At 40.1% G+C, this 11,551-nt stretch overlaps 5 protein-coding genes across 54 annotated transcripts; 2 read left to right on the top strand and 3 right to left on the bottom strand.

Annotated features, from left to right (window-relative positions):
* The first annotated feature begins 41 nt into the window (after positions 1–41).
* LOC104785153 (rhodanese-like domain-containing protein 9, chloroplastic) lies at positions 42–1,589 on the top strand. The gene is made up of 6 exons (XM_010510302.3): positions 42–286; positions 404–654; positions 740–890; positions 979–1,064; positions 1,170–1,274; positions 1,362–1,589. Exons 1-6 carry the CDS (start codon positions 240–242, stop codon positions 1,424–1,426), a joined length of 705 nt encoding a protein of 234 aa, XP_010508604.1. The 5' UTR covers positions 42–239; the 3' UTR covers positions 1,427–1,589.
* On the bottom strand, positions 1,529–4,948 carry LOC104785151 (uncharacterized). The gene is made up of 9 exons (XM_010510301.3): positions 4,337–4,948; positions 3,832–3,972; positions 3,333–3,704; positions 3,099–3,203; positions 2,866–3,006; positions 2,373–2,576; positions 2,173–2,265; positions 1,964–2,075; positions 1,529–1,880 (listed from the first exon to the last, which is right to left on the bottom strand). Exons 1-9 carry the CDS (start codon positions 4,820–4,822, stop codon positions 1,837–1,839), a joined length of 1,698 nt encoding a protein of 565 aa, XP_010508603.1. The 5' UTR covers positions 4,823–4,948; the 3' UTR covers positions 1,529–1,836.
* Positions 4,936–9,306, top strand: LOC104785148 (uncharacterized). 50 transcript variants are annotated; one of them, XM_087451910.1, is made up of 13 exons: positions 5,024–5,358; positions 5,449–5,511; positions 5,834–5,918; positions 6,005–6,061; positions 6,302–6,374; positions 6,591–6,639; positions 6,757–6,845; positions 6,914–6,983; positions 7,090–7,175; positions 7,272–7,754; positions 7,939–8,012; positions 8,250–8,322; positions 8,419–9,306. In XM_087451910.1, the coding sequence occupies exons 1-10, from the start codon at positions 5,095–5,097 to the stop codon at positions 7,312–7,314; spliced, it is 879 nt and encodes a 292-aa protein (XP_087308036.1). In that variant the 5' UTR covers positions 5,024–5,094; the 3' UTR covers positions 7,315–7,754; positions 7,939–8,012; positions 8,250–8,322; positions 8,419–9,306. The 50 variants fall into 50 exon arrangements, with proteins under 50 accessions (XP_087308057.1, XP_087308036.1, XP_087308034.1 ...); XM_087451908.1 differs by having other exon boundaries at positions 8,115–8,322; XM_087451912.1 differs by having other exon boundaries at positions 7,939–8,067.
* LOC104785149 (3,9-dihydroxypterocarpan 6A-monooxygenase-like) lies at positions 7,455–9,191 on the bottom strand. The gene is made up of 2 exons (XM_010510299.3): positions 8,266–9,191; positions 7,455–8,177 (listed from the first exon to the last, which is right to left on the bottom strand). Exons 1-2 carry the CDS (start codon positions 9,175–9,177, stop codon positions 7,548–7,550), a joined length of 1,542 nt encoding a protein of 513 aa, XP_010508601.2. The 5' UTR covers positions 9,178–9,191; the 3' UTR covers positions 7,455–7,547.
* Positions 9,307–9,424: 118 nt separating the features above from the next.
* On the bottom strand, positions 9,425–11,464 carry LOC104785150 (protein POLYCHOME-like). Its single transcript, XM_010510300.2, has 3 exons — positions 11,281–11,464; positions 10,631–11,018; positions 9,425–10,250 (listed from the first exon to the last, which is right to left on the bottom strand). The coding sequence occupies exons 2-3, from the start codon at positions 11,009–11,011 to the stop codon at positions 9,861–9,863; spliced, it is 771 nt and encodes a 256-aa protein (XP_010508602.1). The 5' UTR covers positions 11,012–11,018; positions 11,281–11,464; the 3' UTR covers positions 9,425–9,860.
* Between the last annotated feature and the right edge of the window lie 87 nt (positions 11,465–11,551).

The following is an 11,551-nucleotide window of genomic DNA, read 5'->3' as shown; positions in this document are numbered from 1 at the left end:
ATGTGAACGTGACAAGCATAAGGAAACAAAACAAGAAACATGTATCATAATCATAAATCATAAATCATAAATCAGACGAAGTGGATTGGGAGATCTACTTGTTAAAGCAGGTTTTGAACACGTGGCAATGAATAATTGGCTATCTTAAATTTCCTTGTGGTATGGCTAATCTAGTGGTTCTTGTCCAAGTAACTATCGCATCACAGTGACGAGTTTTTTTTCCAGAGACCTCTGCAGCAATGGCGGGGATCATAAGCCCTAGCCCTACGGCTCTTTATTTCACCAGGTAATACGAGTTTTCTCAACTTAAAGTTGATTCCTTTTGATAAGTCGCCAAGTTCTTTAATCTTGGAGAGTTCTCATCAATCAGATAAAAAGTTAACAGCTTTGATTTCTGATGCAGTAATCTTGGTGGAAGGCGATTGAAAGCAGTGAGTTGGGCGGGAAAGAGTGTCTCCGGGAAGTTAATCCGCCGGAGAAACTTGAGAATTGCGGCGGAGGTGAAATTCGTGAATGCAGAAGAAGCAAAGAAGTTGATAGCTGAAGAAGGTTACTCTGTGGTGGATGTTAGAGACAAGACTCAATTCGAGAGAGCTCATATTAAGTCTTGTTCCCATGTCCCTCTCTTCATTTACAACGAAGACAACGATATTGGTTAGAAAAGAACTCGAACCTTTACTTGAACAAACTGTATGGCATTATTATAGTTCTGAGTGGTTTTGTCTGAACAAAATTGCAGGCACGATAATAAAGAGGACAGTGCACAACAATTTCTCAGGATTATTCTTTGGTTTGCCTTTTACTAAAATGAATCCTGAATTCCTTAAGTCCGTTAGAAACGAGTTCTCTCAGGACAGCAAACTTTTACTTGTTTGTCAAGAAGGTCTCAGGTTAGTAGAACAAACTCTGGATTCACTGATACATCACCGAGTGTAGTTTGAAGAGAATTTTAAAGTTTCTTTTGTTGTTCTTGGAAAGATCTGCAGCTGCAGCTAGTAGATTGGAGGAAGCAGGTTATGAAAACATCGCTTGTGTAACATCAGGGCTACAATCTGTAAAACCAGGTTTGATTCCATCTGGCTTCATCTAAAGAACATTTCTTGGGGGTTTTGGAGAAATTTTGGTTTGAGAAAGATAATAATCGGATTTACTGGTTGTTGCGTCTTTAGGGACATTTGAATCGGTTGGTTCAACCGAGTTGTGGAATGCTGGCAAAGCAGGGCTTATTACAATTCAAGGCCAGATCTCTGCAGTCTTAGGAACCGTGCTCGTCTGTAAGTAAAATTTACCATACAGTTGACGAATATAGAGAATGTTGTTTGGTCTTTTTGGTTATGAGTTAGACTTTGTTGAACTTGCAGGTGCTTATTTGTTCATACAGTTCTTCCCAGACCAAGCAGAGAAGCTGTTTCCTCCAACAAGCTAAGAGACAAAGACAAGACAACAATTGATCCAGAGAAGTTTTCACAGTTTCAGGTGCTTCGTATGTGTAGATGCTTAAGAGAAAAGATTGAACAAGAAACTCAAATTTTTAAGATTCCAAGTAGTTACCAAGGATTTAAATATATATATATATGGTATTGAGCAAAGGTTATCTGCTTAAAACAATTGAAAGAAATCAACACTTAAAAGACAAGATTGCGTAATGTTTTTCAAGGACAAAAACGTGGATACATAGAACTAATAAATATGATCAAAGCAGAGAGAAAAACCCTACACAATAAAACAAAGCTTTAGGAGTTAGAGAGCGTGCTGTGCAGTTAAGTTCTGATGTCAAAGGTGCTAGCAATCTCTGAGGAACAACGGATCAAGAGAACTCTATAGTCAATGGTCTCTTTAGTCGCCTTGTAGGCAGTAAAGTTGCCGAATATTTCCAGTTGCTGTCACCAAAGAAGCAGATACATATAAATCATTGGATGACCAATGGAGTGAATGAACTAGAATGGGGATGTGATTTGATTACCGTAGAGCCAGTCTTTGAAATGCATGTGGAACGCTGTAATAAGTTCTCGTTTTCGGTTTTCTTCAAGAGGTGTTTCTCTTAAGGATTGCCTTGTTTCTTCCAAGTTCTTTAGCTGCTCAAAACAAAAACACAGTTAAGGGATCAGATGCTGAGATATGGATGAAAAACAAACAAGCAATTTTATATGGAAGAGCCCCAAAAAATCATACGTTTGTCTGCTGCACTGCCTTATATGCATCTGGCAATGGAAATGGATTGTCTTTCGTGGAACCAACTGCCTCGCCCGCAAACCAGTTTGGGATCTGAACCAGAGACATTGATGTGAGAAATTAATCTATGATCACAATCTTAGTAACCAATATCACTCGTTATTACAGTAAAATTAAAATAACAAAAAGGGGAATCTTACCAAAAAGGTAGTGAACTGGTCAGGGGCCACACATAAAGCCGGTTCAGACTGTTTATCAGAGGCACCGGTAGGATGTGAGAGTGAGTCATGCGGATCAACTGCTCCCAGAGCCAAGGATTCATTCCATTTGTTGATCGTTGGCTCAATTCCTACCTCGGTCATGTGCTCCTCCAAGTGCGAGTAAAATGTATTATATGGAGCAACCTGGAACAAGTCAAAATCATATTGATGCCAACAGTTACAGACAATACATCAGAAGATGTTTCAACTTAAGAAGTGACTGTAACAGCGTGTTCAATTGTCGAATCACCATGAACCGTTAATATGTTCATGAGTATACCAGGCTTATAACACAAAAAGATATAACCTAAAGTTAAACAAACATATGTGGTTTATTTACTAATGTCAGCTGATTATCAGAGCGCGAAATGAGAGTTGCTTATGCAGCCTGATATAATACTTGTAAACCCTCAATATTAAAGAGACACATCACCTGTAGTTTGTGGTTATCACCAACAATAAGAGGTCGCTGATTGACTCCCAAAAAGAACACACATTCACGGCAATTGGCGATGCAGATTCGTTTGGTAGCTGCAATCACATGAACTCTCTCACAATGCTCAACTCTTACTGCCTGTGCAGAGATGATAAAATATTCTCACTGAATCCTCAAAACTGAACCTCGTTAACAAAAGACTAAAGTAGGAAGGAGTAGATTTGTAGTACCTTGCCAGCAGCTCCCAGAACGATAGTAGAATCAGAACATCCATACACAGTTGCATATCTCAATGGTGCTAAAAGATAAATGACAGAATCATGGCAATTGGCAACCTGCAGAATACACAAAACATGCAGCTGACGTGCATACATAAGTAAAAGAAACGGAATGAAGAATTCCACAACTACAAAATGTGAAGGACTGCTGAGTATAAAAATGCAAATTAGTTGTTCAATACGGACCTTCACTGATCTACCCTTAAGATCGGAAGCCTGCTTGAAAAGTGAAGTCTTAGAGACTCCCTCAATAATACACGGACCTCTGTCGTTCGATGAAACTTTATTAAGAGCTACGCAAGACTCTGCCATTCCAGCATCTTGATCGGAGACATTAGATTCTTTCCCAGAAATCCTGTCAGAAATGGTTTCTAAGGCGGACGCTATGTCTTTCAGAAGCCAATCATTCACTTGAGAAGCAGGAACGGGAACAGCGGGCATATCAGGATCAGAATTCGCAAAAAAAGGAGTAGCTTGGCTTAAAGAAGGTACATCAGATCCCTTATCACCATAATGAACAAGAAACCCAATGTGCTCAAAACTTTCCATAGACAGGACCTGAGGAGGAGATTCAGACCATCTAGCATGAGATACTCGTTATTTTCATTTCCCATAATATTTGTATTCCAACATAAGTTTTGATATCTATCCAATAACAAACAGTTATAAAAAGGTTAGCACATACCAAAGATTCATCTCCTTCTCCCTCCACAGGCTCTGAAAGGAGAGAAATAATATTTGTTATGTGCTTTTGCAGATACGATAATTGATGAGCTTCTTCATCTGCCGGTGATGGCATAAACCGACGGCTGTTGCTACGAACAAGCTGCATGATGATGAAACGTAATTAACTTAAGCTTTTGATATCATAAGCCCAAATACATTATGAAGAAATACCTCAACGAGCATCTTCTCAGTTTGAAAAATAACAAAGATCACTTAGACAAACACAAACTACACCCGCCCCATTCAATGCAGTTCTTCAACATTGCTTAATGCTAACGTCCCTAAGTCGAGTGTCTCTAAATTTCTAAACTTGCATTGCAAATTATAGTATAATCCAATGAAAAATCGATTAAAAAAAACAAACTTTTGGACTACCAAATACGTTTTCAGTATCATTTCCCTACCAAATAGATCACAAGGAGCCACATTACAAAATTAAGAGAATGTAAAACGTTAAAGCTTGCCTGAATTGGCGATAACGCAGACAAGTAACCATCAAAAGCAGAAGTAGATGGCCAAACATCAGCAACAGCAGCAGAGTCCTTATGCGTTCTAGGCAACAACTTCTTATACGATTGAATATATAGAAACAAAATCAGATCCCTCAAATCAACTCCAACCGAATCAACTTCCTGAGCCAAAACCAGAGGATCATTCTCGCAATGTAACACAGAACCGAGAGTTTCGAGAACGAGACGCGCATTATCACCGGAGATCAAAAGCGCATCGGCAATGGCGGTAGATCCAACGCGGTTATTCGTCGCGGAAGCAGCTAGCTTTTGTTTGATCGGAGCTAGAGTTTGAATCGGGTCGGTGAAAACGAGCTTCTGGATCGGAATAAGGCCGTGCTCGAAAGGTACACGTCTCGGGTGGATGATTGAATTCGAATTCGGAGTTTGAATCGGGTCTGGGTCAGGTGGTGGTGATTGGTCGATTAGTTCTTCCGTCATTATGATTCAATCAAACCAGAGAAAGAGAAAGAAGACAGTTGTGAAGGGAAGTTACAGATCTTTTTTGAACATCGGACATGGAGAAAGAAGGAAGAGACAAGAGAGAGAGTATTAATGTTACAGTGTGTGCAACCACATGCTAATTATCATACGCTCTCGTAATGGAATAATGGGCCTTAAAAGGGCGGCCCATTAAGCAACCCTTTTGATAAGTTCTTCTCCGACTCAGTTTTTCTACCGGCGACGAGATTTTGAAGTCGTCGTTTCAAGCAATGGAGGATTTGGCTGCTTACTACTCTCAGTATAATTTACCGGCGAACATTCCTCCGCCACCGTTGGGAATGGCTCCGATTCCGATTACTCCGGCTCATTCTGTTTATTTGCCTGCACACGTGTCTATTGGAGGTCGCGATGAGGTTCGTACGCTTTTCGTTGCTGGACTTCCTGAAGATGTTAAGCCTCGGGAGATCTATAATCTCTTTAGAGAGTTTCCAGGATATGAGACTTCGCATCTCCGGAGCTCAGATGGAGCTAAGGTAAATTCTTTTTTGGGGATTTTGTAATTTGGGTTTAGGGATGATTAGGTGATTAAGAGAGTGAGAATCTTACTGTGGTTGTTTTGGTAGCCTTTCGCATTTGCTGTGTTCTCGGATCTGCAATCAGCTGTAGCGGTGATGCATGCTCTCAATGTGAGTATAAATTTCTTCGGAACTTGCTGTTTTAGTTTCTAGCTGATATTTCTACTTATGTGAATGATTGATTTGGGGATATTGCTTAAGACATGTCTCTGAAGCTAATTTAACCGGAAAGATTGAAAATTTGGGTTTTATATAAGTAGAGTTAGTGTCTTTCTGGTTGTTCTTATTCACCCTAAGTAACTTGAAATCGTTTAGATAGCTGGTTGCATTGTTTTGGCACGAATGAATTAGCTATAGCTATTTACTTTAGCTTGAACTAAGAAACTTTTGAGATTTATTTATGAAGACCATTAAGTTATTTGTTTCCTTTCAGGGGATGGTATTTGATCTTGAAAAGCATTCTACTCTTTACATTGATCTTGCCAAATCAAACCCCAAATCTAAGCGATCAAGAACAGGCAAGTAGTAGGATTGTTTCTGTTCGGTAGCTCAATAAAAGTTTGATCTTCGCTTATGTGTTTATTTTCTTTTTGTTTTGTGGTAGATGATGGTTGGGAAAGCTTGAAAAAACCCAAGTCTTTGAGCACCACTACTGAATCTGGTAAGATCATTGGTACAAGCCTTCATTTTGGGGCTTCTTGTGACCTTTTGTATTTTATGTTTCTTGTATCTGAATATGGGTATTGTACTACTTATCGTTATAATTTTCACTATCCCCACGCTCATGCATGTTAGCTCTTTTTGGTTTAAGATTTCACACTAGAGCTATAAGTGCCGTCAACATGGTTTCACGTTTCTGAAAGCTCACACTGCACATTCTTGCACGTTTGGGCACTAGCAGGTTTTGGCAGCTTTCACACTCCTGGAATGAGTAGTTCTGCTTACAACACAATTGGTTATTCACATGCACAAAGGTCATCGGCACTACTTGAAGCACATACTTGTGAATGCTTAGATTCTGTTTCTTTGTTGCACTCACTTTTCTTGTATCGCTTCCCTGAAATCTAACTTACTTAAGGCTTAGCTGAACTGATCCTAGCACCCATGCCCTGGATATGAGAGAGCTTGTTCTGCCTTAGCTATTAACGCAGGAAACTCAGTGTCTCACTATATTCTTTTTGCTCCTTCAGTCAAGGAATTGCTAATGTTGCTGGGAGGGCACCGACTACTGGAAAATCTGTAAGCTTCTGCCTATTTTATACTTTCATATGAATATTGCATTCTGTTTGCACAAAAATACAGTGAGGTAGACTTATCTATTACCATTGGTCATGACGATCTTTGTTCTTTTGACAGAATAATGTGGCAGATCCTTGTCCAACACTTTTCATAGCGAATATGGGACCAAATTGCACCGAAGCTGAGCTAATTCAAGTTTTCTCGAGGTACGGATACTCTATTCTCCACGCAAACTGTAACCACTAGAGATAGTTTTCACTCTTTTTCCTGTCAGATGCCGTGGATTCTTGAAACTGAAGATTCAGGGTACATACGGGACTCCTGTTGCATTTGTTGATTTCCAGGTACAGCTCTCGCAATATCTTTTTCTGAAAGAGTAGAGACAGATCCTATTTTGTTTAAAGAGTGAACTGACTCTGACATGTTTACTTTGATATGTGGCTTTTGCAGGACATCAGTTGCTCAAGTGAAGCACTACATACTCTTCAAGGCACAGTGCTTTACTCATCCCTCACTGGGGAGGGTCTGAGGCTGCAGTATCCTTCGCTACTATTCCCATTTAATTCTTTGTTTTTTTCTTTCTCGTGGGACTTTACCGCTATTCCAAGAATAGACTTAACAAGCAATATCAGATATGCTAGATCAAGGATGGGAATGCGTAAGAAGATTAATTAGTGTTAATATTGGTTACGCTCTGATTCGTAAAGATAAAGTAGAATGTCATGCCAAAACGGCCATGGTTCTGAACTTTGTTATATGCATATGTAGTTACAGTAAGCAGATGTGTTATTTATCATATTGATTTAAGGACCATATTGGAAAACAAGTTTTATGTAAGAGCTTTGAAATGATACAGAACCATGGTTCTTTTATACATATAATTCTTGGGTAAGAAAGCACTTGGAAAGTTAGAAAGTATTAAAGTGATCCACAGGGTTGCACACTAGTGGTCGAGCCATCTCAGCAGAAAAACCAGAACCTTGGCTCAGATCGACCTTCTGTCCATCAACACTCTTCCAGTCGAAGCGCTGCACCAATGAACCCACACCTATATGCATCATATTCATGGCAAGGGATGCTCCTGGACATCCTCTTCTTCCACTCCCAAACGGAAGGTAACGGAAATTCTGTCCCTTGAACTCCATCTGATGTTCACCTATCTTCTCTTCAGAGCTCTCTAGAAATCTCTCGGGAATGAATCTGTCTGCATCCTTCCATAGTTCTGAATCTCGCATGATTGCATAGACATTTACGAGTACACGTGTTTTTGACTTGACAAGGCACCCGTTCACCTTGCAGTCTTCTGCGCATTCTCTTATGATCAGAGGAGCTGAAGGGTGGAGCCTCAGAGTTTCCCTTAAGACAGCTCGAAGGTAAGGGAGGTTAGGAACGTCTGATTCTTTGACCAGTCTTTTACTTCCAACAACGGTATTGATTTCTTCTCTTAACTTGTTGAACGCTTGTGGATGGTTTAGTAGTTGCCCCATTGCCCACTGCATTGCTGCTGCTGATGTATCTGTTCCCGCCATAAACACATCCTACAAAAGTTTCATGCAGCAGAGTTTTATCATATCAGAATAATCAAACTGAAAAATGGATTCTATTGACAGGTGAGAGGAAACATACCAGCAGGAAAGATTTCATGTCATTCCTCGTTAGCTTCATTTCAGCAGTGGGATCTCTGTAAGTTTCCAACAATATATCCAAAATATCCTTTCTGGTACCTTCTTTCTTTGTCGCTTTTGCCTCACGTTCTTTCATAATTCTCTCTACAAGCAGGTCATATTTTTCCATTACAGCCACTAATCTCTTCCCGTTCCCAGAAAAATCCAGTACTTTCAATGGCCCCAACACATCTCCTACACTGATTTTCCCGGCAAGCTCCAAACATGTCTTCACCAGCTTCCTTATCTCTTCCGCTTCATTATCAGTACCTGAACACCTCGTGCTCATCGCCATCCTGCAGATTACATTGTTGGTGTATTTTATGAACTGGCTACTCAAGTCACAAGGCAACCCTTCTCTGCAACACTTAGCCACAGACTCGATCAGCTTCAGTTTCTCCTCCTCACGGATGTCAGCGAATTTCTCCAGCTGTGGTACAGCAAGAAGCTTAGTCATGCACAGCTTCTTCATGAACCTCCAGTAATCTCCATACTGCGCAAGGACGAATCTGGACCCTCTATACTTGAAATACTCAGCAGAACCAAACTCAGGTCTCGAAGAGAAATTAAGCTCTTGCTCCTTGAAAATCTCTGTCGCCACCGAAGAGCTTGAGACCACAACGCACTTAGAAGCACCGAGCCGTATCTTCATGAGTGGGCCATACTTGCGAGCTAGATTCTGGAATGAGACAGGCAATACTTGGCCTATCAAATGAAGGTGACCAATGAATGGTAAAGATGGGGGGCTCTGTGGCAGCTTCGTAGCAGCCATTGAATCTTGTTTCTTCAAGAACCATTTGAAGAGAGCATAAAGCATGAATGCAAAAACGAAGGATTTGATGAAGATAAGGTTAGTGTTTAATTCTGGATCCATTGCAGGTTTTATTGATACAGTTTTTAATGTGTGCTTGTATTTATAGTTTAGTAACCAGACACAGACGAATCTTGTTTATTAGATTCTCATTGTAAAGAATACAAACAACAGATGTGACCTTTTACCAAATATGTGCGAGTCTGTGACGTAACATAGAGGAAAAAATGTTAAATTCAGGATATTGAGATTTTTTAGAAAATAGAAGTCTTTCGCCAAGATTGTGACAATTACAGATAAGCAAGAAATCTCAGGCTAAAAGACCATCTGCAATTTCCACCAACAAAACCAAAATTGGAATTTGGAAACGTCTGTACAATCTGTTTACTTGAATTAAGAAGACATCATCATACATCTCTACTGAGGGAAATTACAAAAAGCCTAAAAGCAAAAAAAGGTTCCCAACATAAATCCGTGAACTATCTAACAGTTATCTCCTCCTATGATATTATCATCAGAAGATGAATCTCTTACTATGTCTTATCATCAGAAAAATGATAGAAGCTCCCTGCTATATCATCAGAGTGATGATTGACCCCTTTCTAGTAATATATCATCAGAGTAGATGATCTACCTTGATCTACCTCTCTTTGATATCATCAGAGATGATGTACTCACTGTGCAGGCACATCTTTACTTCCTGATTCCTATGGTCTCCTCCTACTTTCTGAGAGTGAAAGTCAATATCATCGCATGGACATTAGCGTCCTAACCCTTTTCTCCCTTTCTGCTCTCTTAGCACTAGGAGTGCTCTTCATTTTCTGAATCTCTTCCATCACAACCTTCTCGACTTTATCAATAGAGTTGAGGAGCTTCTTCTGTGGAGTGAGAGCATCTTCTTCCCCTGTATTCTCTCTAGTGATATCAAGCAGAATCTGATGGACTTTAGCAGTTGAGGGTGGCCACGGACGCTTGAACCCAACCGATGGACCAGGAGTAACCATAGAGTAGTCATGCTCGAGCTGAGCACCCGACAGTGGTACTAGAGAATCAAGAACCCCAAGCTGTTGTGGTGTTGGAGTCTCAATATCTCGGCCAACGCCTTCTCCCATACGAACTCTCCTTCTCTCAATAGCCTTCAAAAAGAAGTTTGTAGTTAGAATAAATAGCCAAGCCAAGCAAAGCCTTCTGAACATTCTCCAAATCAAAAAAGATTAGCCTTTTACTTATAGCCATGAGAACATTCTGAACCAAGATACTAATCCCAAACCAGATATAAACAGATTCAAATTAGCTATAAACCAGTGAAATCCTAATGTCAAACAGTCGAGTTATAACCATGAGAACATTCTGAACCAAGATACGAATCCCAAACCAGTTATCAACAGATTCAAATTAGCTATAAACCAGTGAAATCCTAATGCCAAACAGTCGAGTTATAACCATGAGAACATTCTGAACCAAGTTACTAATCCCAAATCAGATATAAACAGATTCAAATTGGCTATAAACTCACCCTAACAACAGCGGAAACATCACGGAGAGGGGTTCTTGGATACCAAGAAGGCAAAACAGAAGTTGAAGCACGAGCCCTTCCACGCCTAGTAACACCCAAGCTAGTGTTCTCTCGTCCCTGTGGCGATCTAAATTGAATCTGACCTCTTCTACCACCACCAGTACGTCGAATACCGAAATTACCCCTCACAAGCCCACCTCTTCCCATCATACCAATCGACCCAAATCCTGTAGCTTCAGACGGCACTCTCTGAACCGGAGACCCAAACAAATGGTGATGTGTTGATGCTGGTTCGTCAATTAAAATCCCATTAGAGCGTCTGTTGAGAAACGCCGCTGGGTAATCAACTGGTCTCTCTATTCTGTCTCTTGCTTCCGGCATTGTGATTCTGCGTTACAAATCGAAGCACGAAACCATCAAAACCCTAACCAAAAACTGAACTTACAAAAGAAAAAAAAATTGACAAAATCAAACGACCCCAGGGTCTCAAATCTTGTTCTTTATTAGTAATCTAATGTTCTAAAACTTCATAAACACCAAGAAATGGAGAATCAAACCCTAATTCTAAACACCAACAGTTTCATCTAGAAACAACATTATATCAAAATCTACAGACTCCGGCGACAATCGAAAGATGGATTTAGTTATACCTAAATGAATCTTGGATAGATTACTTCGTGAAAGCTCCGAGAGGCTTCGTGAACAGTAAAGGTGGAGGAGGAGGGGACAAAGGGGAAAAAAGGAGAGAAGAGCTTTTTCAGAGAGAAACGATCTGGCAAAAATTTTGAGACCATCTTCTAGGCGGGTTTTATAATTGAAAATGAAAAATTTTTCATTTTTTCGAGCTCGCACGTGTCATTGAGTTTTCACCTGTGTGCAAATTTTTTGAAAATTTTCATCTCAGGCGGGATAAATTTTTTC

The sequence above is a fragment of the Camelina sativa genome, chromosome 5 (assembly GCF_030686135.1).
Source record: "Camelina sativa cultivar CO46 ecotype springtype chromosome 5, ASM3068613v1".
Lineage (NCBI taxonomy): Eukaryota > Viridiplantae > Streptophyta > Magnoliopsida > Brassicales > Brassicaceae > Camelina > Camelina sativa.
The sequence above is the reverse complement of the archived record's forward strand: the minus strand, read 5'-3'. Positions and strand labels throughout refer to the sequence as shown.

Coding starts and splice junctions, on each gene's coding strand:
- LOC104785153 (XM_010510302.3), top strand. CDS start 240: ATGGCGGGGATCATAAGCCCTAGCCCTACGGCTCTTTATTTCACCAG. Junction 891..978: donor GTTTGTCAAGAAGGTCTCAG/GTTAGTAGAACA, acceptor GTTCTTGGAAAG/ATCTGCAGCTGCAGCTAGTA. Junction 1,065..1,169: donor GCTACAATCTGTAAAACCAG/GTTTGATTCCAT, acceptor TTGCGTCTTTAG/GGACATTTGAATCGGTTGGT.
- LOC104785151 (XM_010510301.3), bottom strand. CDS start 4,822: ATGACGGAAGAACTAATCGACCAATCACCACCACCTGACCCAGACCCG. Junction 3,204..3,332: donor TTAAGGGTAGATCAGTGAAG/GTCCGTATTGAA, acceptor TGTATTCTGCAG/GTTGCCAATTGCCATGATTC. Junction 1,881..1,963: donor TTTCAAAGACTGGCTCTACG/GTAATCAAATCA, acceptor CTTTGGTGACAG/CAACTGGAAATATTCGGCAA.
- LOC104785148 (XM_087451897.1), top strand. CDS start 5,095: ATGGAGGATTTGGCTGCTTACTACTCTCAGTATAATTTACCGGCGAAC. Junction 5,919..6,004: donor ATCTAAGCGATCAAGAACAG/GCAAGTAGTAGG, acceptor GTTTTGTGGTAG/ATGATGGTTGGGAAAGCTTG. Junction 6,640..6,756: donor CACCGACTACTGGAAAATCT/GTAAGCTTCTGC, acceptor TTCTTTTGACAG/AATAATGTGGCAGATCCTTG.
- LOC104785149 (XM_010510299.3), bottom strand. CDS start 9,177: ATGGATCCAGAATTAAACACTAACCTTATCTTCATCAAATCCTTCGTT. Junction 8,178..8,265: donor ACATGAAATCTTTCCTGCTG/GTATGTTTCCTC, acceptor AAACTTTTGTAG/GATGTGTTTATGGCGGGAAC.
- LOC104785150 (XM_010510300.2), bottom strand. CDS start 11,011: ATGCCGGAAGCAAGAGACAGAATAGAGAGACCAGTTGATTACCCAGCG. Junction 10,251..10,630: donor ATGTTTCCGCTGTTGTTAGG/GTGAGTTTATAG, acceptor TTCTTTTTGAAG/GCTATTGAGAGAAGGAGAGT.